The following is a 24,378-nucleotide window of genomic DNA, read 5'->3' as shown; positions in this document are numbered from 1 at the left end:
TTTAATTTTACTGTCTAAATTTGATTTCTTATTTTTTCATTTCAAAAATATTAAATCAAATTTTTATATTAATATTTTATATTTATTTGTATTAGGTATTGCGAGACTTAAGCTGACTAGCATAACTTGAGTAACTAGGATTTAGGGGCTTCTAAGTTTTCAAAATCATGTAACCACCTCAAACCTTAAAATAGTTGGATTTTTACCCATGTCTATTTTAATTAATTAAATGTTCAATGTCTTTTTAATATAGTATCTCTACATTATACTACCTTATAATTATTCTCATAGAGATTATTCTGTTATCAAATAATTTTTTGCATAAGAGGCAAGTACTAACCAACAATGTTGCATGTTACACTTGTTTTACAAGTTAGTAAATTGTAATATTAATTTTTAAGTTCATCATTAAATTCAAATATATTATAATAAAAATATATATATATATATATATATATATATATATATATATATATATATATATATTCTAACCATTATTGTTTATAAAAAAGTTATGTTATTGTTCTTGCGGTAGGCATAGGATATTGTATTCAGTTTTTAGTCAAACCCATATTAGTTTGGGTTTGACAAAAAAAATTGCAAAATTTTCATAGTTTAACTTTGCATAATGAAATTTAGTATTATTTGACAACATTTTAATTTATTTTTCTGCAATATAATTGGTTATCAGAATGAACATGTTATTGGTCATGTTATTGATTAATGAGCTAGGGTACACAAGTTCCATCATGTCCTCACTGACAGTTTTGGTCACTGACATGTCATAATATTATAAATTTACATGATTTTTAATTGCAGTCTCTTTACACAGTAACAATTAGTGATATAAAATGTCGTTTCAATGTTAATGGAGCTAAGTGTGTCTCAATGAGCAGGTAATCTTTATCTCACAACCTATCAGGTTGAGAAAGCTATATCACATGCAAATGAAAATTTCATACTCATTTATGTCACCATAAAATAAGGTTAGAGAAGAAATGATATATCATAAATTTTGGAAAAAATCCTCTAACACTACAAAGACTCTGCATTATACCAACTAATAAATCTGATCGAATTTTTGTTCGGATTGGAGAAAATAAGGCGATGATTTTTTGTTCGGATATTAGTTTTTTATTATTATTATAAGATTTTTAGGTTTTATTTGTCCAAAATTTTATTAGACAGTGAAAAAAATAGTTTAAGAGATAAAGATTAATAACTAGATTCACGTGTAAGCAATATATTACAAGAAATTTTTAGTAAAGGACATAAAGAAAGAAACATATAAATTGATGAAGCAACTTAGTTGAGATTTAAAACATGTTTAACCAATGTTAAAAATTTAGAAACAATTATTTCACAGTTAGAATGTAACATGATTTTCATAACCTCATATATATTCAAACCTGACACTTAGTAATTAATCTAAGTTTTAACAAACATCACATATATAATTAATAGATAATTTAGTGTAGAGTACTATAAAGATACATGAGTTGGTTAAATCTAGTTTAATCTTAATTATGAGTCTCTAAATATGTTGTTGTAACTTCATCATCTATTTCACTTTACACCATTCTTTGAATATATGGTAGCTATTATTAAAGAAGTTGCAAAATCAAATTTCCGAGAACAATTTAACATGCATTGTATATATACTTCTCTAAAAACCTTAAAGAATGGAATGGATCTAACTTTAGTAAATAAGATCTCAACAATTATTTAAAAAAAAATTGCTATCGCATATAGTCAAACATGTGTCATATTATCTTATCCTTCACTAGCATTAAAATATCATAAATTATTACATTGCAATGTGAGGAGATGAATAAATCGAATATAATAATAAAAGTTCATTAATTCTAAAAACAAAAATAAATTATAAAATTTGTAAGCTGTAATAACCATATATTATAAATTCGCTATATATATTTTTCAGGTCGCGGCAATTATATTCAAAGCCTACCTAAAATAAACATAAAACAAGTGTAATATGCACCATTGCTCCTTAGTACCTACACTCAAAACTGAAGACATGAGATGCCCCACACACTCAGTAGTGAGCATCATTCAAGAGATGCCAAGATTAGTGGAACCCTTAAATTTATTTCCATTATATTGTTTTTCATGTAACCATTTGATTATTACTTCTAAACTTCTACAATTAAATATTGGTATTTGTTGGGTGGGGTGCATAACTTTGAATATTTGATTCCCTCTATTCTTGATTAATAACTTATGATTTTTTTTTTGAAATTATGCACCCCTAACCTTCTTTAGGCTCAATCAATTCTTCAAGCTTTTATTAAAAAGTCTTTGCAAAATACATGTGAAGTCTACCTTGGCTTTTTAAAAACAACGGTATACTTTTCAATGAAACAATAGAAATGTTAATGCTATGATTAGTATTTAATAGGTTAATTTTCATGTTGAACAATTTTCTATATCCTTACATAAAATCTCTCCCATAAAATAATTTGGTTTTATTAGGAAGAAACCCTTATACTTTCCATAAAATATTATAAAATTAATACAATAGGATGAACATTTAATATGTCAAATTTTATGCTAAGTCCTTTTCTATATATATATATATATATATATATATATATATATATCCACGTAAAACCTCTTTCATAAATAAAAACATGATAAGTAGTATTTACCATTCCTTCATATGAGATGTAATTTAATTTTACTTTCTAAATTTGATTGCTTATTTTCATTTCAAAAATATTAAATCACATTTTTATATTAATATTTTATATTTATTTGTATTAGGTATTGTGAGACTTAAGATGACTTGCATAACTTGAGTAGCTAGGATTCAGGGGCTTCTATGTCTTCAAAATCACTCGGAATCACCAATGGTTGGGCCACCTCAAGCCTTAAAATAGTTAGATTTTTACCCATGGGTATTTTAATTAATTAAATGTTCCATGTCTTTTTAATATAATATCTCTATATTATACGAATGATATTATATGGGGTCTGCAATGCGATCATTCTCTGCAAGCACTGTCGCAACCCTAAACCCTGAACTTTCCTGATCTTCCCAGCCCGCCGCCGGTCTTCCCTTGATCGTCCTTTCATGGATGCGTCTGCACGAGGGGTGGGCTCCTCCCCCCCTCCTTCCACAGTCCCTGCCCCTGACACAGAAAATACTGCAATACCTCTGACTTCCCCTGATGGTGAACCAGATACTGATCAAGTCACAAGACAGAAGAATAGTGAAGGAGATACCATGGTAGTACGTGATGCAGAAGACAAAGGAATAGGTGAAAATCAAGCGCCATCCTCGCCGCAGCAGAAAGCAACCTCAGCCACTTGTATCCCCAAAGCCACAGAGCGAATAAAAGTTGATCTTCCCAGCCACCGCATCAACAGCGAGATCCAGTACATGTAGGATCATGCGCTCATAGGAAAGTTTCTGGGTTTCTGGCCTACTGAAAAAGCACTGCAGGGATGGATAGCTTCCAAATGGAGGCCTAAAGGACAGGTGACTTTACAGCTAGGACCCAAAGGCTTCTTTACAGCCATATTCTACTGCATAGAGGAAAAATCTCGCATTTTCGAAGGCGGACTGTATTTCTTCAACTCCTCGGGCCTCTTCCTAAGGGATTGGAAGCCTAGGTTCAATCCAGGCAAGGAGGATTTTAGCTGGGCACCAGTATGGGTGCGAATGTACTCTCTTCCTGTGGAGTATTGGAGAGAAGAAACGCTAGCAGACATCGGCAACAAACTAGGGAACTTCATCAAAGTTGCGGAGGAAACCAAAACCCGCAGATACACCTCTTATGCCAGGATATGTGTCCACATGCACCTGACCAAAGCTCTTGCAGATTCGGTAAGTCTCTACCATGATGACTTTGAATGGATTCAACCTTTAGATTATGAGCATATTCCTTTTCGTTGTCGAAAATGCCATGAACATGGCCATCTCTTTCAAGATTGTCCCATGAACTCTCAGAAAAAACCCCAAGATAAGGAGGCTAATAAAGACTCAGAAGGATTCACCAAGATCCCGAATCGACGACGCCATGCAAATAAAAATCAAGCCGCCCCAGAGAATCCCCCTAAACCAAATTCTCAGAATAGATTCATACTGCTCTCCTCCCCAGTTCAGCCTGCCACTCTTAGCTCTGCATCCAAGGAATCCCCCTCCCTCCCCTCTTCTTCGACTGCTCCCTCCGCCCCCAAATCTCCCTCCATGCCCTTTCCTACCAAAATTATTTCCAGCTCTCTCTCAGGTAAAAGTCTTGCTCTTTTTGTTAGCTCTTTCCCTTCCTCCTCAGAACATTCTGATCCAGAGCATATCCTGCAACCCTCAGCAATGGAGCTAGACGCAACATTAGCCCTCAGTCTACAGGATTCAGTAGTGGAGGAAGATCAAAGTTTACCCACTGTCATGGAAGAAGATTCAGAGAAGGTCAGCCTAGATGGTCTTGACATCCTCAAATTAGAAACAACATGCAAACAAAAAGAATTCAACTCAATACCACCGTGGCAAATAGACAGGCTTGAAGGAGTTTTATCCAAAGCACAGCGTAACATACATCTGGGCATACAAGCAGGAAGCCCATGGGATGGAAAAAAAATCCTTAAAGAAACCAAGAAAAGAGGGCGCAAAACTGATCTACAAAGGACAATCATAGTAGGAGAATTACTTATGGAATCGGGCAGATTCCCTAAGTTGACAAAGTTCTACAAACCTAAACCCCATGGTTCCTCATGAAGCTCATATCCTGGAATGTGAGAGGACTCAATAGCCCCTCCAAACATAGAATGATAAAAAACTTGATACAACAAGAAAAACCGTCCTTAGTTTTTCTTCAAGAAACAAAAAGCAACAATAATGCCATGGAAAAAATTCGTAATAAAGTCTAGGCAGGTAGCTGCTCAGTATTAGTAGATGCGTCTGGAGCCTCCAGCGGATTGTCTATCCTTTGGAACCCACAAGTTCTTACTCTAAGTGACTTTCATGCTACCCATCACCTCATTCAAGCTTCATTCCATCTTATAGGTACCAACATACATGGGCACCTCTCAAATGTCTATTTTCCGTAGAATCTTCAGCAAAAAATTGACCTTCTGGACAGTCTAACCATCCTTAATGCCAACAGACAGTGCCCCCTTTGGATAAATGGAGGGCATTTCAACATTATAAAGACAATGGAGGAGAAACAGGGAGGCAGAATAAGGCTTGAAAATGACAACAACAGATTTAGAGAATTCATTCAAAATAACCAACTCATGGACATTCAAACCTCCAATGGAGTTTTTACATGGACTAACAAGCGCAAAGGAACCCACCACATCACCTCTAGACTGGATCGGTTTCTTATCTCAGATAACGCCATACACCTGGGAGGGGACTTTCACGCTTCCATATTACCACAAGGAGGATCAAATCACTGGCCAATTATGTTGCAATGGGCGAGGCTAGGTAATAGAAGCAATCGACCTTTCAGATATGAAGCCTTCTGGCTTTCACATCCCAACTTCAAAACTATAGTAAATGAAGCATGGCTCTCATTCATTCCGCCTCCAGGGGCTAAAATGTTCCAATTCCAATGGAAATTAAAAAACTTAAAACAAGTTCTCAAAGTCTGGAATCGCACTCAGTTTGGTAACATATTTGAGAACCGCAAAAGGCTAGAACAACAAATGGTGGCACTTCAACAAACTCTCATCCGGGAAGGGAGAACGAAGGAACAAGCGCAACAAGAGCAGACTCTTTGGAATCAGATCGAAGCCCGCCGGAAGCAAGAGGAAATCCTTTGGAGACAGAAGTCCAGAATTCACTGGCTCAAAGAGGGGGAGAAAAATACAAAAGTCTTCCACAGAACCACAATCCAAAGAAGAATGAATAATAACATAGCATTCATAAATAACCAACAAGGGGATAGGCTGGAAAAGCATGAAGACATGGAGAAAGAATTCAAAGATTACTTCCAGGAAATTCTCACGGAACCTCCTGGCAACAGAGATCAAGCCATTAGGAATATCACACAGCATATACCCAAAATCATAACGGAGGATCACAACAACAAACTGCTCTAGTCCATATCTCTACAGGAGGTAGAAGAAGCGTTAGGCCAACTCAAGGACGGAAAAGCTCCCGACCCTGATGGATTCACTGCCAATTTCTTCCACGAGTTTTGGGAACTCATCAAAACAGAGGTATGGGAATTAGTAGAAGAATCAAGAACCATGCACTGGCTTCTTCCCTCCCTCAATACAAGTTTCATAGCACTAGTCCCCAAAGGCGATGAACCAAATAAGCCTGACCAATATAGACCGATAGCACTATGCAATGTCATTTACAAGCTCATATCTAAAGTTCTGGCAAACAGGCTTAAACCTCTACTTCCTCTTCTCATCTCTTCGGAGTAGACGGGCTATGTAGAAGGGCAGCGGGTCATGGACGACATCATACTCTCAAATGAAGGTATCCACTCTCTTAAGATTCTGAAAAAACCAGGTATGATTCTTAAGCTATATCTCTCCAAAGCGTTTGATAAACTTAGCTGGGATTATATTTCCTAGATGTTATTAGCTTTTGGCTTCAATCCCACATGGACCAGATGGATCTCAAATCTCATATCCTCTCCTAGCTTCTCTGTTTTGCTCAATGGCTCCCCCTCCACGCCTTTTCGACCCTCCCGTGGTATTCGACAAGGGGATCCCCTCTCTCCCTTTCTTTTTGTCCTCATGGCAGAAGGCTTAAGTCGTCTCCTCTCTTCAGCCATCTCGTCCCATGCTCTTAAAGGTATCTCTCTTCACGGTCACAATCCCAAGGGCAATCCCGGACCTATAGGATATGCAGGTATCTTCAGGAACCATCTAGGCGCAGCAATACTCATCTATCACGGATCGATCGGCAAAGATACCAATAACGCGGCTGAGTTGGAAGGACTCTGGCAAGGGATCTGTCTTGCAGAACAAAAAAACTACTACCCCTTAGAGGTAGAAGGAGACTCGCTTATACTAATAAATGCAGCGACCAGAATCCAAACGGGCACCTCTGCAGCCAAGATAGCCACCAGCTGGAGATTGCTTAGCAGATTGGAACAACTGGAGGAAAGGCTGAGACATCCTCAAAGCATAACCTTCAAGCATGTTAGACGGACAACCAATCAAGTTGCGGACAGGCTAGCCAATCAAGGCGTAAACCAGCAACTTCTTCAATTCTCAGGCACCCTCGAAGAAACAGATGATCATCAGCTCAAGCAGGATTGCATTTCCCTGGTGCATCAAGATCACTCACCCCCGGATGCGGGTGATTAATTGTCCAAAGGACATACAGGCGGCGTATCACATGGGCAAGTGTCAGCCCACATACGCCACGAGTCAGGTCGCAAGGAAAGGGAGATGGGCATGCACAAATTATTTAATGCGGCCATTACTGCGCTTATTTGTCGTCTCGCACACCGCGTCCTGCCGCTCCTTAAACGCTCTTTGCATAACAGCTTCAATGCATTCCACTGTCGAGTTTTTGCTTCCAGTTCTGGGCGTTTCTCTGAATCACTCTGCAGGGGTTCATAGACCTGTTAATGTGCAGAGTTTGTATGGTTATTGGGAAGTTCTATTATTACCCAGCTTAGAGCAAGCAAAAATGCCGCGCGAAAGAGTCAGGTTACTGAGCAGAAGAGGGGGCTCCGGTGGTCGAGCAGTCTCGCAGCGATCTTCCGACACTCTGGAACCTGAGCGACGCAGTCCACCGACTACGAGGAGCGGAAGAGGAAGGGGTCGTGGCAAATCTGGAGATGCAGTATGTGAACATGCTGCTCACCATACTGCGCGGTATCGTTTCCCTTGCTCGCTCGATAATGCTACTTTCATTATTTCAGTCACTATCGAAAAGCGTGAAGACAACATAAATTTGGGAGCGGCCCAAGCTGAAGCAACTGCAGAACAACGGACTGTAAATCTGGACGATCACTTGAGCCCAGTCATGGAGAATGCTTCGACGCTGAATCCGACCAACCCCGCTGGCCCAGGTGCGTCCGTGCGTGGCGATCCCACCGGCTCGGTGGCTCCTCATTCGGACTCGGAGGACTCTCTACGGTATGGGTGTTTGGTTGTCGAGGAGGCCTATACTACAAATGATGACTAACCTAGCATAATTCTGTGTGTCTTCGTTGCTATGATTTTGGCTCAGGTTCCTGCTTGTCAATGTGTCGTTACTACATACACCAGTTGTTTATGTCTGTCTCAGGGCACGGTCTGTCCATGTTTCTGTCCGTCTCAGGGTGCTGTCTGGCAAATGTAATGGTTTTGTTACTGTTCAAAACTGTAATGTGTCGTAGAAGAAGTTTACACACAGCTGAAGATTCCAACTCCACTGATCTTATGTGTTTTTTTGTAAAATGCCATCAACAGGCTGAACTTTCAAGGCTAAGGCCTTGCTGTAACTTTTTGTATCAATAATAGCAGTAGTCATATTGAGAAAAAAAAAATCTCTATCTTATACTACCTAATAATTATTCTTACAGAGATTATTCTATTATCAAATAGTTTTTTCCATAAGAGGCAGGTACTAATCAACAATGTTGCATATTACACTTGTTTTACAACTTAGTAAATTGTAATATTAATTTTTAAGTTCATCATTAAATTCAATTATATTATAATATGACTTATATATATATATCTCTCTCTCTTATTTTCTCACAATTATTGTTTATAAAAAAATTATGTTAAAAAGTTATGTTATTGTTCTTGCCGTAGGCATAGGATATTGTATTTAGTTTTTAGTCAAACCCATATTAGTTTGGGTTTGACAAAAAAAAAATTCCAAAATTTTCATAATTTAACTTTGCATATGGCCCAAAATTGAAGCAATCTCAAAAAATTTCATGATAGCATGATTTTTTTTGGATTTGAAACACATCTCTCCAAATATGGCCCAAAATTTAACCAATCTTCTACAAAATTTAGTCCTCTACAATAGTGCGGAAACACCTCTTTTTGCAGAGAAATTGGAACCCCTTCTTCTTCTCCCAAAAATTTATTTATAATTACAAAAAGAAAATTCCAAAAAATGAGAGTTATTCAAAGAATAGCTGATATTTATCTTTTTAGTTGGGAAGAATCCCTCTTTTCCTCTTGTTGGTGCAATTATATTTCTCCAAAATCCCTTTTCCTAATCTTATTCCACAAATTCTCTGCAAAAAATAAAATTAAACCAAATAAAATCAAGAGAAAAACTCAGATTTCTAAAATTGTGAAAAGTAATTAACGAATTCAAAATCCATTTGATAAATTAATAAAATCAAATTATATACTCTCATTGCTTCCTTTTGGAGGTATTCTCTGGCCAAAATTGATAATTAAAACGAATTTGCAACAACAAGTCATTTTTGGGAAAAACCCCAAAATTCTCCAAAACAAACTCAAGAATTTAATTATTGTTGCAATTTTGTAGCCTGTACTTTTACTATTTTTTTGGCATATTAAATCTGCATGTTTTCTTGATTTAGTGTTTCCAAATTGTTCTACATGGAATTATCTTTCTAGCGAACTCTCATTTGCCTCATTTGGCTAAGAAGAACTCGAGATATCGACCTCCAAAGTTTGTTTTTCAAAACTAATTATTTGATGGAAAATTACATAGTTCTAAGTTTTTTTAATTAAAATTTTGTTTTTATTTGAAGTTTAAATAAAATAAAAAATTTGTATATTAAAAACTAAATTATAAATAAAATAAATATAAATAAGGTAAAAAACAAATACAACAAAAACAAATAATAAAAAAGTACAAATAAAACAAAAAATAATAATAATAAATATAAAAGACAAACTTGATACCCAATATGAGGAGAGGTTTGAGCATACATGTAAGGGAATGGAGGAGGGAGTGGTTGGAGGCTCATGAGTGGAGTGAAAGCCTTACCCTACTCCATGGTCTTTTTGATTGTCGTAGTCTAACTAGCCGAAGGAATTGCCCGGAAAGTTATGGAAATTCCGGTCATATTTAGAGAAAATCCGGCAAGGATTTTTGTAAATCCAAGTTCTAGTTGTTAAACTTCAAAATTTTAGGTGTCCTAGACGTTTTTGATGGTGCTGAATCCATTTCCACCATCAAAAACATGATTCAAACACTGTCTCTACAAGATTTTTTGAATTTTTTTTTCTCAGATTGCGGCCACTTTTGGCCATTTGGGCAATTCCTCCGCCTCGTTAGACAACTCCTTTTTGATTTACCCATTATAACATAAGCCCCCCTAAAGCCTCCCACTTATTGTTCGTACTCCTTTCGCTTATGTCATCTCATGGCTTAGTCAGTCTGGGAGGTATGAAATATGAGAAATGAAAAAAATTTCGACATGTTGTGAGCAGGATGTTGTAATACAATTTTTGTTTTATTACTTTATATAATATATATTATTTAATGTTTACAATAAACTTTTTAACGTGTAGTTTTATTATATAGTTATAATATATACAAAGAGCTCGATTGTGGTGGTTTTGTAGAATTTTTAAATGAAAGTTAAATCAATACAATAATTAATAAAAAAGTAGTTAAATAATAATATTTACAAATTAATTAAATGAATTATAAGTAAGTGAGAGGAGTACGAAGGTGCCCGTGTTGGTTGCCTCCCCGGACATCAGACAAAACCTTTCATATAAACTTGCTATAACGACCGTCGCACTCGCATGGACTCACCTGTTGAGTGTTGTACATTCTATCTCCCCTTGTGTGTTGTGATTGCCGCATCTGTGTGGATTCTCCTCCGGAAGCTGCACACGTCCTATTGAGTTGTGTGTTTCTAACAGAGTTGGGGCTTCCTCCCACCCGACTTGAGACTCACTCCCACCCTCTCTCTCTGTAGTGAAAGAACCTTGACACAAGTAACACTAGCAATCACCGGGCACATGAACCTCGCTATTCAGAGATAAAGCAGACCACTCTCACGTGCTGAGAAGCAAGAGCTAAGGCATATATTTAATATAATGGAAACCGCACCATCGTACTAGATGTGACTCCTACACCAAATGGTGTGAGGTCTAGTTGGGATTTCATACCGGGGAGATCCCCTAATGTTGGTGGGTCCAACACCATCAGCAGGTGTATAGCTAGTGTGTGTACATGTTGATTATGTAATGTTATGTACATGGTGTAGTACAGATAGTGTTGTATGAATGTTGCATATTCAGTGCTAGGTATAGATGGTGCTATGTGCATGTTGGATATGCGGTATTGTGTACATATTGTACTATGTGCATGATGGATATGTGATGTTGTGTGCATATGGTGCTGTGTACATGTTGGATATGCAATGTTGTGTACAAATGATGCTACATACATGTTGGAAATGCGGTGTTATGTACAAGTGGTGTTGCGTGCATGTTGTACATGTGGTGCCATGTACATATGGTGTGGTGTGCATGATTGTAAAAATGGTGTTGTGTGCATGTGGTGCTGTGTACATGTGGTGTCACCTACATGTCGTGCATGTGGTACTGTGTACATGTGGTATTGTGTACATATTGTACAGTGGTGCAATGTACATATGGCGTTGTGTACACGTTGTGTATGTGGTGCTGTGTACATGTGATGTTGTGCACACGTTGTGCAGGTGGTGCTTGGTACTTGTGGTACTGGTGTACGTGTGGGATTGAGTGCTTGTCGTACATGCTCTGTTGCGGGCATGCGGTACTAATGTGCTAATGTGCATTGTGTAGTCATGGTATTGTGACATATGCATTCATTGTGTTTCACTCTAGACACACATTTGTGTTATGTTGTACATCAGGTGTAGGTGCATATATTGTTCTTGTACACTGGATGTAGGCATATGTATTGTGTTGTGTTGTATACCGAGTGTACGTGTATGCATTTTGTGGCATCACATGTTGTGTGTGGATGAATGTCTTCTGATGTACATTGTGCACGTATACGTACATACACTAGGTGTAGGTGTATGTGTTATATGTCAGGTGTAGGTGCATGCGTTGCATGGTGTTGTATGGCATGTGTGGTTGTATGTGTGTGATGCACACTATGCATATGTGCACCTGGTGGAGGAGAAGGCACCGGGTGTTTGCTGGGTGTGGCAACCGATTCGGTGTGTGTACAAAAGAACAAAGATATAAGTAAGGATCAATGAAGGACAAGTATCATTATATTATTTCAGTTTTATTATGCATGTGATTTATGATTATGGTATATGATGATTACATGTGAATTAAGATTATGGTTTATGATGGTTACATGTGATTTATGTTTTTGATCTATGATAGTTATGTTTTGAGCTAACCTGATGAGATATTTTTATACATGTTGCTTTGGTAAAAGATGTTAGTTTGAATTGTTGTACCTTATTGACAAGATATTGATGAGGTATGATTTGAGTTTATTTCAAAATATTATTGAATCTAATGGAAGTTATGCGCTTGGTACAAGAAAGCATGAACATTCCTAGTTGGGTGGTTGAAATCGACTGCAAGAAGTAGCAACAGCAAAAAAGGAATTTAAATAGGCAACAATACGCTGGTAAAGCACTTCAGGAACATGGCCATTGTGGGACACTGGTACCCAATAGTGTCCATTGATTTCCATGAGAATGCTATGATCAATATGATGGTTTTAAGGCAGGGATATGCCATGGTTGTTGTATCTTCCAATGCAAGGAAGCCTTGCCAAGGGATAGACTACTCGATATTGGGGTGCCATTGGAACTTGGAAGGTGAGAGACTGCACAAAAGGGGTGACCGGATTTCCCAAGGGATTGTGTTACTAAGAAGGGGAGGTCACGGATGGATTTTTTTTGGCCATTAGCATTGCCAGATGGAATCAGATGTACATTGGGAGTGCGCCCTGGAACAATGAGATGGTAACTGTTCATTGAGAGGACAAGTGGCGTGGGATTATAGTGTTGGACATTGGATGCAGATTTGACTTTGCAGTGGATTCTGGACTTCTTGGGAAGGAGGTGAATCTTGGTATTACTTCAGGGTGGAGGTGTGAACCTATTGATTCCCTTGTTGCAGATGCATGCATCTTATCTTTTATTTTCTAGTTGAGAAAATGTGTATATGCATATATTATTGTAAATACTGTATCGAGCTAGATTTATAAATCTCCATAGACAGTATGGTTATTTGCTGGTTGAAGAAAATGTGTATGTGTATATGTGGTTATTGTAAATACTATAATGAGTTGTGTTATAAATCACCAGTAAACGGTATGTTTGTCATGTTTTAGCAGATGGTCATTGTAAATATTGCAACGAGATGTGTTATAAAGCTCCATGGGAAGTATGTTTTGTTTTCAACAGTCTTGTTCATTATAGGTGTCATTGAACACCGATGATGCCAGGGAAAATTTTAAGAACCCCCCCTAAATTTATAAATATAATAAATGGGCGAATCTCCATGGTATATAGGAAAAATGGAAGGCGATTTTATCAATAATATAATATAATATGTATATATAATTTTTTGACGAATCTCTCACCAAGCATCGCGAATATTTTACTCAATTATAAAATCTTGTAAGATCTTGGCGAGTCTTTCACTAAATAATAAAACTTTGTAAAGTCCTAGTGAATCTTAGCATAGGCTACATGCTAGTTTAATTCCCCCATTTAAATAGGCTACATTCCAGGTGAATACCATGGGTCAATACCATGTGCCATTTTTATTTTTATTAATTCTAATATTAGGGTTAATAATGGTTTTTTGCATGGTATTAATAACAATCTAGTCCATGGTAATCTAGTCCATGGTATTTGTCCCATAGTATTTTGGCCATAGGTTTCACCTAAATATAACCCATTTTTTGAGTGTTCCTAAATATAAGGTGACTTATGGAGTAAATATAAAAAAATGTTTTATTTGTTTACCATACCTCTCGTTTATTTATGTTTTTTATTAATTTACCATACCTCTTTTACAAATATGGTATTTGGCCCATAGGATTCACTTAAATAAAACCTCTTTCTTGAGCCTTCATAAATAGAACGAGGGTTATGGACTAAATATAAAAAGAGGTTTTATTTATTTACGATACGTCTAATTTATTTATATTTTTATTTATTTACCATACCTTTTGAGTAAGTATAAAAAGACGTTTTATTTATTTACCATACCTCCACTTTACTTATATTTTTATTTGTTTACACCCTTACATGTATATAATGTGACTTATGGAGTAAATATAAAAAATGTTTTATTTATTTACCATACCTCTCATTTATTTATATTTTTATTAATTTACCATACATCTTTTATAAATATGGTATTTGGCCCATAGGATTCACTTAAATAAAACCTATTCTTGAAAATGGGCGAATGGAAGGTTGTAAGTCCTAATTTCAAGGGCTAATTTACCTTTTTTACCCTCTCCCTTAAAATAAGGTGGGCTATTTGAGGTGATTTGTAAAAATGTACTATGATACAAAATATTCGCCCACTAAAAATTTAAAACCCCTTAATTTCGCCAAAGGGCGAACATTCGCCCCTAAAATTATCCTTGGATGATGCTATTCCCCCAAGGGTGAGGGTTCTGTAACAACCTTGGTGAAAATTCCATGTAAATATATATAAATACCATGGATGCCGAGACACATATTCCAAGTTGAATGGTGGGGGAAAACATCCTAGTGGGTGTTCGTTTGGTTGTTTATGGCTAATGAAATTAACAAAGACAATGGCTAAGGATTTGGAAAGGCATGCGACATTAATTAGCATTTTATTTATGAAAATAGTGGAAATTAGGAGAAAAGGAAGGTGAAAGGTCACATGTTGCATGTGAGGAGGAAAATAAAAGAAAATAATGGAAAATGAAGAAAATAGAGGCCTCATTAATAAAAAGGCTTCTAAGGATCAATGGGCAAGCTTGGTAAGTGAAGACTTGGTCAATTCAGTTTTGGAGCTCTTTCATTATTCTCTCTCTCTCTCTCATATTCTTGGACACTTAGAGTTTTCTTGGAGCACTCTTGGAGGGTGTGGAATACTTGGAGTTTTGGAGAAAGAAGGAAAAGGAAGAGCAGGAAAGCGCAAGAGTGCATCAATATCAACAACTACAACGGGTTTTGCTTGCAGGTATCAAGTTCCATGTATGTTTTCCTCACTAGTTTTGGCATGCATGGCACATGCATGCGGTTTCTTATTCATGATATGTCATTGGCATGGAGGATTTCCTAGATTGACATTGGATTTGACTAGCCTTTCCATTTCTTGGATAGCCATGGTGATTGTGGGTTTACTTGCATTGCTTGTTTTTGATTGGTTCTCAAGTTTCCTTAGCTTGGTTTGAGCTATTAGTTCTTGGAAGCCTTGGTTGGACAAACACTCTAGAGCCTTGTAACAGCTTGGATTGAGTTATTAGTCTTGGAGCCTTGGTTGGACAAACGCTCTGGAGCCTTGGAACAACTTAGGTTGAGTTACTAGTCCCGAAGCCTTGTTTGGACAAATTCTCTGGAGCCCTTGGTGGGTTCAGTTACTAGTCTTGGAGCCTTGGTTGGAAAGACACTCTAGAGCTCGGTAATAGTTGTGGGTTGAGTTACTAGTCCTGGAGCCTTGGTTGGACAAACGCTTTGGAGCCTAGTGTAAGCTGTGTGTTGAGTTACTAGTCATGGGAATCATGTTGGAACAAACACTCTATAGCCCTAGAAGGTTGGGATAGAGACCGATCTAATGTTGGTTTTGTGATGCTCGACCGTGAGGTGGAATCATTATTTGATGGGTTGAGGTAGATGGCCTCTGGAAGCCCTAGATGAGTTTTGATTGATGTGTTCTATGAGATCCTGCATTCATGCTTGGAATATGGCATGGGGGTGAATGGCTGAAGAAATATTTGGCTCAACCATTCTACGGTCGGGTGGAACGTGGAAGTCCCATCCCGGGTTTGGATTTTGCATCAGTAATGAAAGGTTATTTCTCTTTGTATCTCTATGAGTATTATGACAGATTATATGTGGTTTATATGGCTGTGATTTCATTGGTATTTCTGTCCCTACTATGCTGGTTATGTATGTATTTTATGACAATAATTATGTATGGCTCTCACCATTTTATTACTTGTTATTGAATGATCAATGTATCTATGACCTAATGGATGAAATTACAGCTAATGTCATAAGGAGAGAATGCTTCATAGCGAATCTCAGATAAGTATGATACCCATATGCTCAGATATGTTATTTACACCTGTAGGTTGCATATTTACTAAGTGTTTGACAAATCGTATGTCATGGTTAGGCTTGGTTAGGTCAAGCCCTTGATCAAGCTTTGTGTTAGAGGATTTTCATTGGTGTCATTAAATTTCTTAGAGAGTCTCATAAAGTTATGGCATTGGTTTGGAGGCTAGCCCTGAAAAAGTGGGTTAAATCTCACAGTCTCTAGCACAAAACTGGCTAAGAGAGACTGCAGTATCTCCCTTGTAGGCACTATGGGAGCGACTATAGGTTTACAGTTGCATGCATGCCTTGTCATGGGAGCGACTCTAGGTCTAATTCATTGAAATGCTAGGTTAACTCAAGGGTTGGGCACCTGGAGTGTCGATTAGCTCCTAGGGGTCCTGAAGCACCCGAGGGAGGTCTATAAGGGTCTTGTTTTGTCAATTCCACTTCCTTAAGGTCACATAGGAGGTCAAATACAAACACAGTAGCCTCTCATCGCATGTTTACCCTGACTGGTCGGTTTCTTGGGTAGATGTGGGAGGAGGGTGTTACAAAATTCAGTAAAATTTGCAGAAATAAATTTTGGACCTTTATCTATGATTGGATCAAGAGGGATACGAAAGCAAGACAACACATTATTTTCAAGAAATTCAATAACTTTCTCATCTCAAGCATTCTTTAATGGAACAACATCTACCCACTTTGTGAAACAATCAACGACAATGAGTATAAAAATGTACCCTATATATGAGGGAGGATTGATTGGCCCAATGAAATCCGTACCCCATTTTGAAAACCTGAAGTCAGCTATAATTGTTGCAAATGCATGGAATGGGTTTTTTCTTTGTCAACAACTTGCTAACATTCTCTGCAACTCTAAACATATTTATATGAATTTGAAAAGATTGTAGGCCAATAATAAGCATATCTCAAAATTTTATGTGCTATGTATTTGGCCCCAAAATTGTCACCTTTGTGAATTCCTCCACAGATGGAACCATGAGATAGAGCTATAAATACATCAAAAGATTCATCATTGACACAACGTAGCAATAAACCATGAAAGGATATTTGAAAAAGCATGTTGTTCAAGATTAAATATTTGGAAGATTTCAAGTGCAATATTCTTCATTTGGTTCTACCAAGATAATCAAGACATTTTTGATTTTTCGAATAATAGATTATATCCTTATACCATGGGTTATATGTAACATTGATTTGTTGTTTATTGATAAAAAAATAGAGCATATAAGGATTCATCATCGTTTTTTAGTTCACAAGGTTTAGGGTATTGAGCCAAGTGAAGTGCCAAATCACGTCCCTTTATCATTTTGGTAGTGTTGATTGACAAGTCATGTTCTTGAATTTTAGCAAGCCAATGAGTGATTTTTCCTAAAATATAAGTTTGAGAAAGCATAAATTTAACAATAGGTAATGGGACTCTTACCTATGTATGCTTGCCTAAAATATAGTGTTGAAATTTCTCAATCGATTTAACAAGAGAAAATAAATGCTTTTCAATGAAGGACTATTTCAATTCATTGTTAAAAATACTGTGAATTATAAAAGCAATCAATTATTCTATATCTTGATCATTTTTTTGCATGATGATGCTAGAAATGGCCTCCTTGGTGACATTGATGTAAATAGAGAATTCCTTAAATAAATATGGTTTTGCCAGGATTGGAACATGGGCAATCACTTCTTTTATGGATAAGAAAACTCTTTGTGTTGAATTATCACACTTAAAGGCACGATCTTTCTTTAATAAATTATTAATCAATTTATTTATTTTAACAAAATTGTTGATAGAAGGAAATTTACTTCCCCATGAAAGATTGGATTTATTTTTTTGAATTAGGGGGAGGAAGGTTCTTGATTGCTTCAACTCTTTTTGGATCAATACTAATATTTTCCTTTGAAACAATGTGTCCAAGAATCTTACCAACAGTGACTCTAAAAACAAACTTCTTTGAATTAAGGGATATACCAAATGTTCTACACCTAATGAAATCTGTTCTTAAACTTTTAAAATGATCTTTGTGACACTTTGAGTATACCGTCATATCATTGAGATATATTTGGATGATCTTCCCCATAAGGCCATTGAAGGCAAGCTTCACATCCCTCTAGAAAGTGGCATCTGCATTGATTAAGCCAAAATGAATGCATTCATAAGAAAAAGTGACCCAATGAGTAGTCAAAGTAGTTTTATATTTGTCTCGTTATAACTAGAAAAACTGTCTAGAAGGGACATCATTTGAGAACCTGCCACTTGCTGCAAAATATGATCCATATTAAGCAGAGGAAAATTATCTTTTACACTTATCTTATCCAAAGAATGATAATCTAGTACACATAAGCATATGTCACCATTATTTTTCCTAACAAGGACCAAGTTGGTTACCCACTCTGAATATTTAACTAGAATAATGGTTTGAGCTTGAAGTAATTTATCCAGTTCCTTTCTAATAGTGGATTTAAGAGAAGGGTTAACTAGCTTTTGTCTTTTCCTCACTGGTTTGGCATATTTTTTGATGGGAATGGCATGTTGAATGATGCTGGGGTCAAAACCTCGAAGGTATTTGTAAGACTAGGTAAAGCCATCAAAGAATTCTCCGAATAAACTGATCATCTTTTTCTTCTCTTCTTCGCTACATTGGGCCCCAACTTGTAATATCTTTGGATCATCAAGGGTTGCAATATTCACCAGGATTATTTCTCCAATTTTTCATTTAGATTCCTTTCCATGTTTTTGTTTTGAATTAGGGACATCATTTGGTGAGAAATATTTTTGTAAAGTGGAAAGTCCAGCCATGTATCTATTATCTTTTAAATATATAATCTCATTCTCCTTGATAGTGTGGTTTTGAATGAAAGTACAAATGGTTTCTTCATGAGAGAAGACTTGCCAATCCTCTCATTGTCTGGGAGATGAGGCCTATAAAGAGATTGTAGAACACAATCGAGCCTTTCAAGTAACATCCGACAAGAAGGGATAGCTGCATATACAACTAACTAATCAACACAATGTTATATTGTTTTCTCCTCGAATATGTACGAAAAGGAAACACTTAAGACAGTGGATGACAAACAATCTCAATAATATAAATGGCTACTAAACATTGTAGATCTACAACAACTGATATAAACAAAACCTTCCAAAGTCCTGATCTATGCCACAATCATAGTTAAACAACAAAATGAAATAGTAATAACTCCAATAATCCAATGGAAACCAAATATACAAAGAATATATTTTATTATAACACCTGTGAAGGGAACAAATAAATGTTACCAGTCCCCCTCTATGGGATGGGTTCTTGGCTATCCTCAAATGTCTTAAGCTTGTGTAGAGTCTCTCTCCTCTATAATGTGTAAACCTAACAAATAAAATGTTTGAGCTCAATGGGAACTCAAATGGAAGAAAAATGGTGTGCGAGGGTGATAATAATTAGAGTTACAATAGTGAGTGCCACCATGAAAATAATCAAAAGTGAATAATGAATGGAAAATATTGAGTTATCCTCGAATAATGAGCAATAATAAAATATTATTAACCCCATTCTTGGAATAACCACTTGGAATATTTTATTATATTTGGTTAGGAGGGAAAAAGTATTTAAACTTTTATTTAGAAATAATAAATAAATAAACGACTTATTTATCATATCAAGAAATTTGTTAAGGATTAATAAACAAATAATGATTTATTTAATTATTCCTAAGGGATTTAGTCAAACTTGACAAAGAATAATAATTAATTAATTATTCTTAGAGAAAAATAAGATAATTAGTGTTTTCTCTGTTTATTTTTCATAACTGGGTCAAATATGACAAGGAATATTAATTAAACAATGGTTTAATTAATTATTCTTAGAAGATAATTAAATAAATAGGGATTTATTTAATTATTCTTCATGGGTTTGATTATAAATTACTTAACAAATGTGGTTTATTAAGTAATTTCTTATAGTGAAAGCAATTTTACTATGGTGAAATTGGCTTTACATGGTGTACTTCGATCCATCTAGTAAATTAGGCTATATGATCATTTTTTTGGTGATAATAGATTGCCCCCCAACATATGAGTGTTAGGAGCAAAATGTATGACCAAAGTACGTTGTAAAGACACAATCATTAGACAACAAAGTGGAGTCAGAGAGAGAGAGAGAGAGACAAATAGAGCTGATGTCAAAGAGGATAGGGACAGAGGGGGTGAGACCAATGTAAGTCTCCTTTTATGTTGTGGTACCAGATCTCAGTGAGGTGGGGGAGGCATACCTATACCCGCCGAGATAACTTAGTACAAAAATAATGATGAACCCATAAACATAAAACCGAGCAATGAAGTACATGCTGAATGGTACATGACATGCTGGCATAACTAATCCATAAAATAATACAATGTGCCCCATATACATAATGCACCTGGAAAAAACATGAGCCAGGACTGAATACAATATCATCTGAGTAGATGAGATATAATGACCCTTCCCTCAAAAAATGGGTGGGAGGGAGTGTAGAACAACTAAAGAAGCCCTGTTGAACAGGGAAGGGTTCTGCAAAACTGAATCGATCATCTAAAGGAGACGTGCATGCTATGAAAAGTGCAATCAGTAGGAACTGAACCCATCAAATCTACAGAATTGCATATGAGGTTGTAGCCTAATATGAAAGCATCCGGGCATGTGGGGGGCTACCTGAAGGGCCACCCCCTCATGAGGTCTGAAACATCTCACACACACTCGGGAATCACTAGTACAATCTGCTGCATCACTGGACCATCAAGTGTATGAATCATGAACATGAAACAACCAAGTCAAAGGGAAATGATGAGTCCCTTTGCTTGATCTGAGGCACTGAACAAGAATGGAAGTTGGAACCAAGATACACCACCCTCTAGGTCGTTCTTCTGGAATAAATGAGTTAATGTCGACAGAATATGGGCCGCTCTAGGTGAGGTAATGAGGATCCTCAACTAAGGCACGATGGAAAATAGTAGTGTGACTAATGGATAGACACCAGGGATAATGGAGAATGTGGGATTGAGGGAAAAACAGATGAATTCCCTTGTTAGAGCATAAAGTGCATGGTTGACCTTACAATGACTGAATCAACTCCGGAGGGGATGGGGGACAGTATGACTGAAGGCTACAATGGGAAACACATGATGAACTATAGCCAAATATGGCTGGAATATTGTGACAAGATATAATGATATACGAAACAGAATCCATGGATGCAAGGGTGGCTCATCGCGGATGCTCTGAACAAGGGTGACTCGATGACACTGCCACACAAAATAGGCCTAGTGGGGACCATGAAGGCATGAGTACATGATGGTTACTCATGACGAAAATCGACACGCGAGATGAAAATTATTAAGAGGAGGTGGACCTCAAAGTACAAGTGTCGCTTTATGAAGAAATTCAATTTTGAGAGGTAACAAAGTGACCCTTCCTAGAAAAATGACTTCCTGGTGAAGTGTCAAATCATAAAAAACTGAGAAAGACCCATTATAATATTCGATGAGAGATTTCCAACGGTGCTGATGGTTTGTCAGATTGAGCTACGGTTTGGTGCAATGGGAAACAAAAAATTGTGGGTTTTCTTATAAAAGGGAATTTTCCCTCCAATTTGAGAGGAGGAGAAGGCCCTAAATCTTGTGGAGATCATAGCAGATAAAATGACCATCAGAATTGGGGTCTACGAATTTTAGGCAAGTGGCCTTACTTGTCTAAGGAAGGCCTTAATGCTTCTTGGAACGATGGTTCTTGGTGAAGAATTAAGGGAAGAGGAAAACGAGAATGAACTACTAGAGGAGGTCTAGAATCATCCTCACCCACTAAGTCAAACATGGGGACTATATGGACATAGAGTAGAATATTTGAAGATGAACGTCTACGATATGCGATGTGCATATGGCTCACCGGAGAGGCCGGTAGGACAAACTATCAAAGGAATGGGAGGATAATCGACTTGTTGGAAATAATACTAAGGGGGGGGGTGAATCAATATTAGCAAGTCAATAATATTTATTTTCACAATCAGATTTGTATACGCTACTTCAGTTAATGAAACTTGCGTATATACACAACTGTTGTTAAGAGAACTAGCGTATATCCTGCAGACTTATAATCTAGTTAATTCATCAGATGTTGATCTTTAATCTGTGTATCAAAACCTACACAGAACCATATAACAGTAACCAGGTACAGTAAAAACAGGGCAGACAATCACACAAAAGAACACAAGATATAAGGTGGAAACCCAATGTGGGTGAAAACCACCTGCTGCAATTCATCTCTATCTTCTTTTAATAAGAAACTTATTTTTACAATATTTCTGTACTAGTGCAGTCTTATACCAATACACAGGCTTCTACCTGTAGAAGGCTACAACCTTCTCTCATTCTCCAACTTCTCCTGGAAGGGAGCTACAACCCCCTTAGCTCTTGTACTAGCTGATGTACTAGTACATAGGTGCTGACCTACAGAAGGATACAACCTTCTCTTTTCTTCCAGGGACCACGTTTCATAAATTTTCAGACTGGATCCATCAATAACATTAATCAAACATCAAATATATCTACATCAATCAATCTCCTTTGCACCAACCAAAACTGAATCAAACAATCACTTTTCTGAATGTTGTAACTAGAACACAGTAACAATAACCAGAACCCAATGCAGAACCCAGAACACTGCAACAGTAAACAAAAGTAGCTAAAACATATTTTATGAGACGTACGCTACTTCAATGTGTCGAACCTGCATTCATACGCTGTTATCTGAAGGCAGACCTACGTATACGCTGTTTTTAAATGCCAAACCAGCGTGTATACGCGCCTTTGCTATACTGAACCTGTGTACAGATCTGTAAAAGATGATTTAACCTTTACAACTATTCAGACATCAGTTATACCCAGATCATCAAATTTATAGATTACGACATGCGCCAATTATTCAGATAAAAGATCAAAAACCACACAAAGATACTTCTCTTCAAGTCTTAAGATCTTGACCCATCAATAGAACTTATCCTTCTTCAAGCGCTCAGGTTCCTCCTTGATTCAGATCCAGCTATGCACTATAACTCAATCACGAGTATTCTAGATCTTTCTCTTCATTAGATATTCAATACTTGAGTGCTTTTGCCTAATGATCTTCTCCTCCTTTTATAGTCCTAGACCTTACTCAATACCATGGACCAAAACCACTTAGAACCAATACCGTGGACCGAATACCTGGGGTCAATACTTCAGATCAAATACCATGGATCAATGCCGAAATACCATGGATCAAATACCATGGTATAAAATCTAGTTTTCCAACATGTATGCGCCTTTTCTTACATGAAAGTGCGTGTATACGCATACGCGCCTTTTGGTCTGCGAACCTGCATGTATACGCGGTTTGGTGAAGAGGAACCTGCGTAAGCCTCTTATTTTTCATTCTGTGAGCCTGAACTATGATCTGCCATCTGAGTGAGTTGCCATCAAGGACAACACCTGTGTCATAGTGCCAAACCTGTGTCATAATGCCAACATAGAGTAGAATATTTGAAGATAAATGTCTACGATATGCGATGTGCATATGGCTCACCAGAGAGGCCGGTAGGACAAACTATCCAAGGAATGGGAGGATAATTGACCATACCTAGATCAAGTGGGATTTAGGCCGAGAATTATGTTAATAAATTTAGAAGATGTCTAGAGGAAAAACCATCATGCCCCCAAGCATGCGATAATGCCTGCAAACATATGTGATGGAGGGGACGAATCTGGTATGCAAGGTGGGAATGATGCCCCCTAACAGGATGAGTTTGTGGAGTGCCATTGTGTTCCGAGTGCTCTAAAAAGGGATTCAAGCATCTCGGCCCAACTTGGCATGAGATCCTCCAAATGATGATAAGGAGATGTAGGGGCCTATGTGCCCCCTAGTATGCTATGGGCGTACTGGATGTATTTAGAGTGGGGAGCAAACTTTTGAGTTCGCAAATATGGCAGGAAGTACGCACGATGGTGCATATCATCCCAAGGATAATCAGGGGTAGTCATGGCTTCCATGATGTCCTCATCAGAATGGAATATGGGGGACGGGAGGAAGATTGAATACATGATGTGACGACGGTACCTGGTGCACCATCATGAGAAAGAATGTTCACATACACATCATTTGGAATGGTAGACGACGAGCTAGTAGATGGAAGATCTATGGATGTTGATACCTGGTAT

At 37.1% G+C, this 24,378-nt stretch overlaps 1 protein-coding gene across 1 annotated transcript; it reads left to right on the top strand.

The window, feature by feature from the left end:
* The first annotated feature begins 5,175 nt into the window (after positions 1-5,175).
* On the top strand, positions 5,176-6,066 carry LOC149248578 (uncharacterized). The gene has a single exon (XM_089450498.1). It carries the CDS (start codon positions 5,176-5,178, stop codon positions 6,064-6,066), a length of 891 nt encoding a protein of 296 aa, XP_089306624.1.
* The last annotated feature ends 18,312 nt before the right edge of the window (positions 6,067-24,378 follow it).

Source organism: Pinus tabuliformis, chromosome 7 (assembly GCF_031772625.1).
Source record: "Pinus tabuliformis cultivar Carrire ecotype Pingquan chromosome 7, CPIR1, whole genome shotgun sequence".
In the NCBI taxonomy this organism is placed as follows: Eukaryota; Viridiplantae; Streptophyta; class Pinopsida; order Pinales; family Pinaceae; genus Pinus; species Pinus tabuliformis.
This window is presented reverse-complemented; position numbering and strand designations above follow the sequence as displayed.

Bases quoted from the DNA above. Each gene is read 5' to 3' on its own strand.
- LOC149248578 (XM_089450498.1), top strand. From the start codon at position 5,176: ATGGAGGAGAAACAGGGAGGCAGAATAAGGCTTGAAAATGACAACAAC.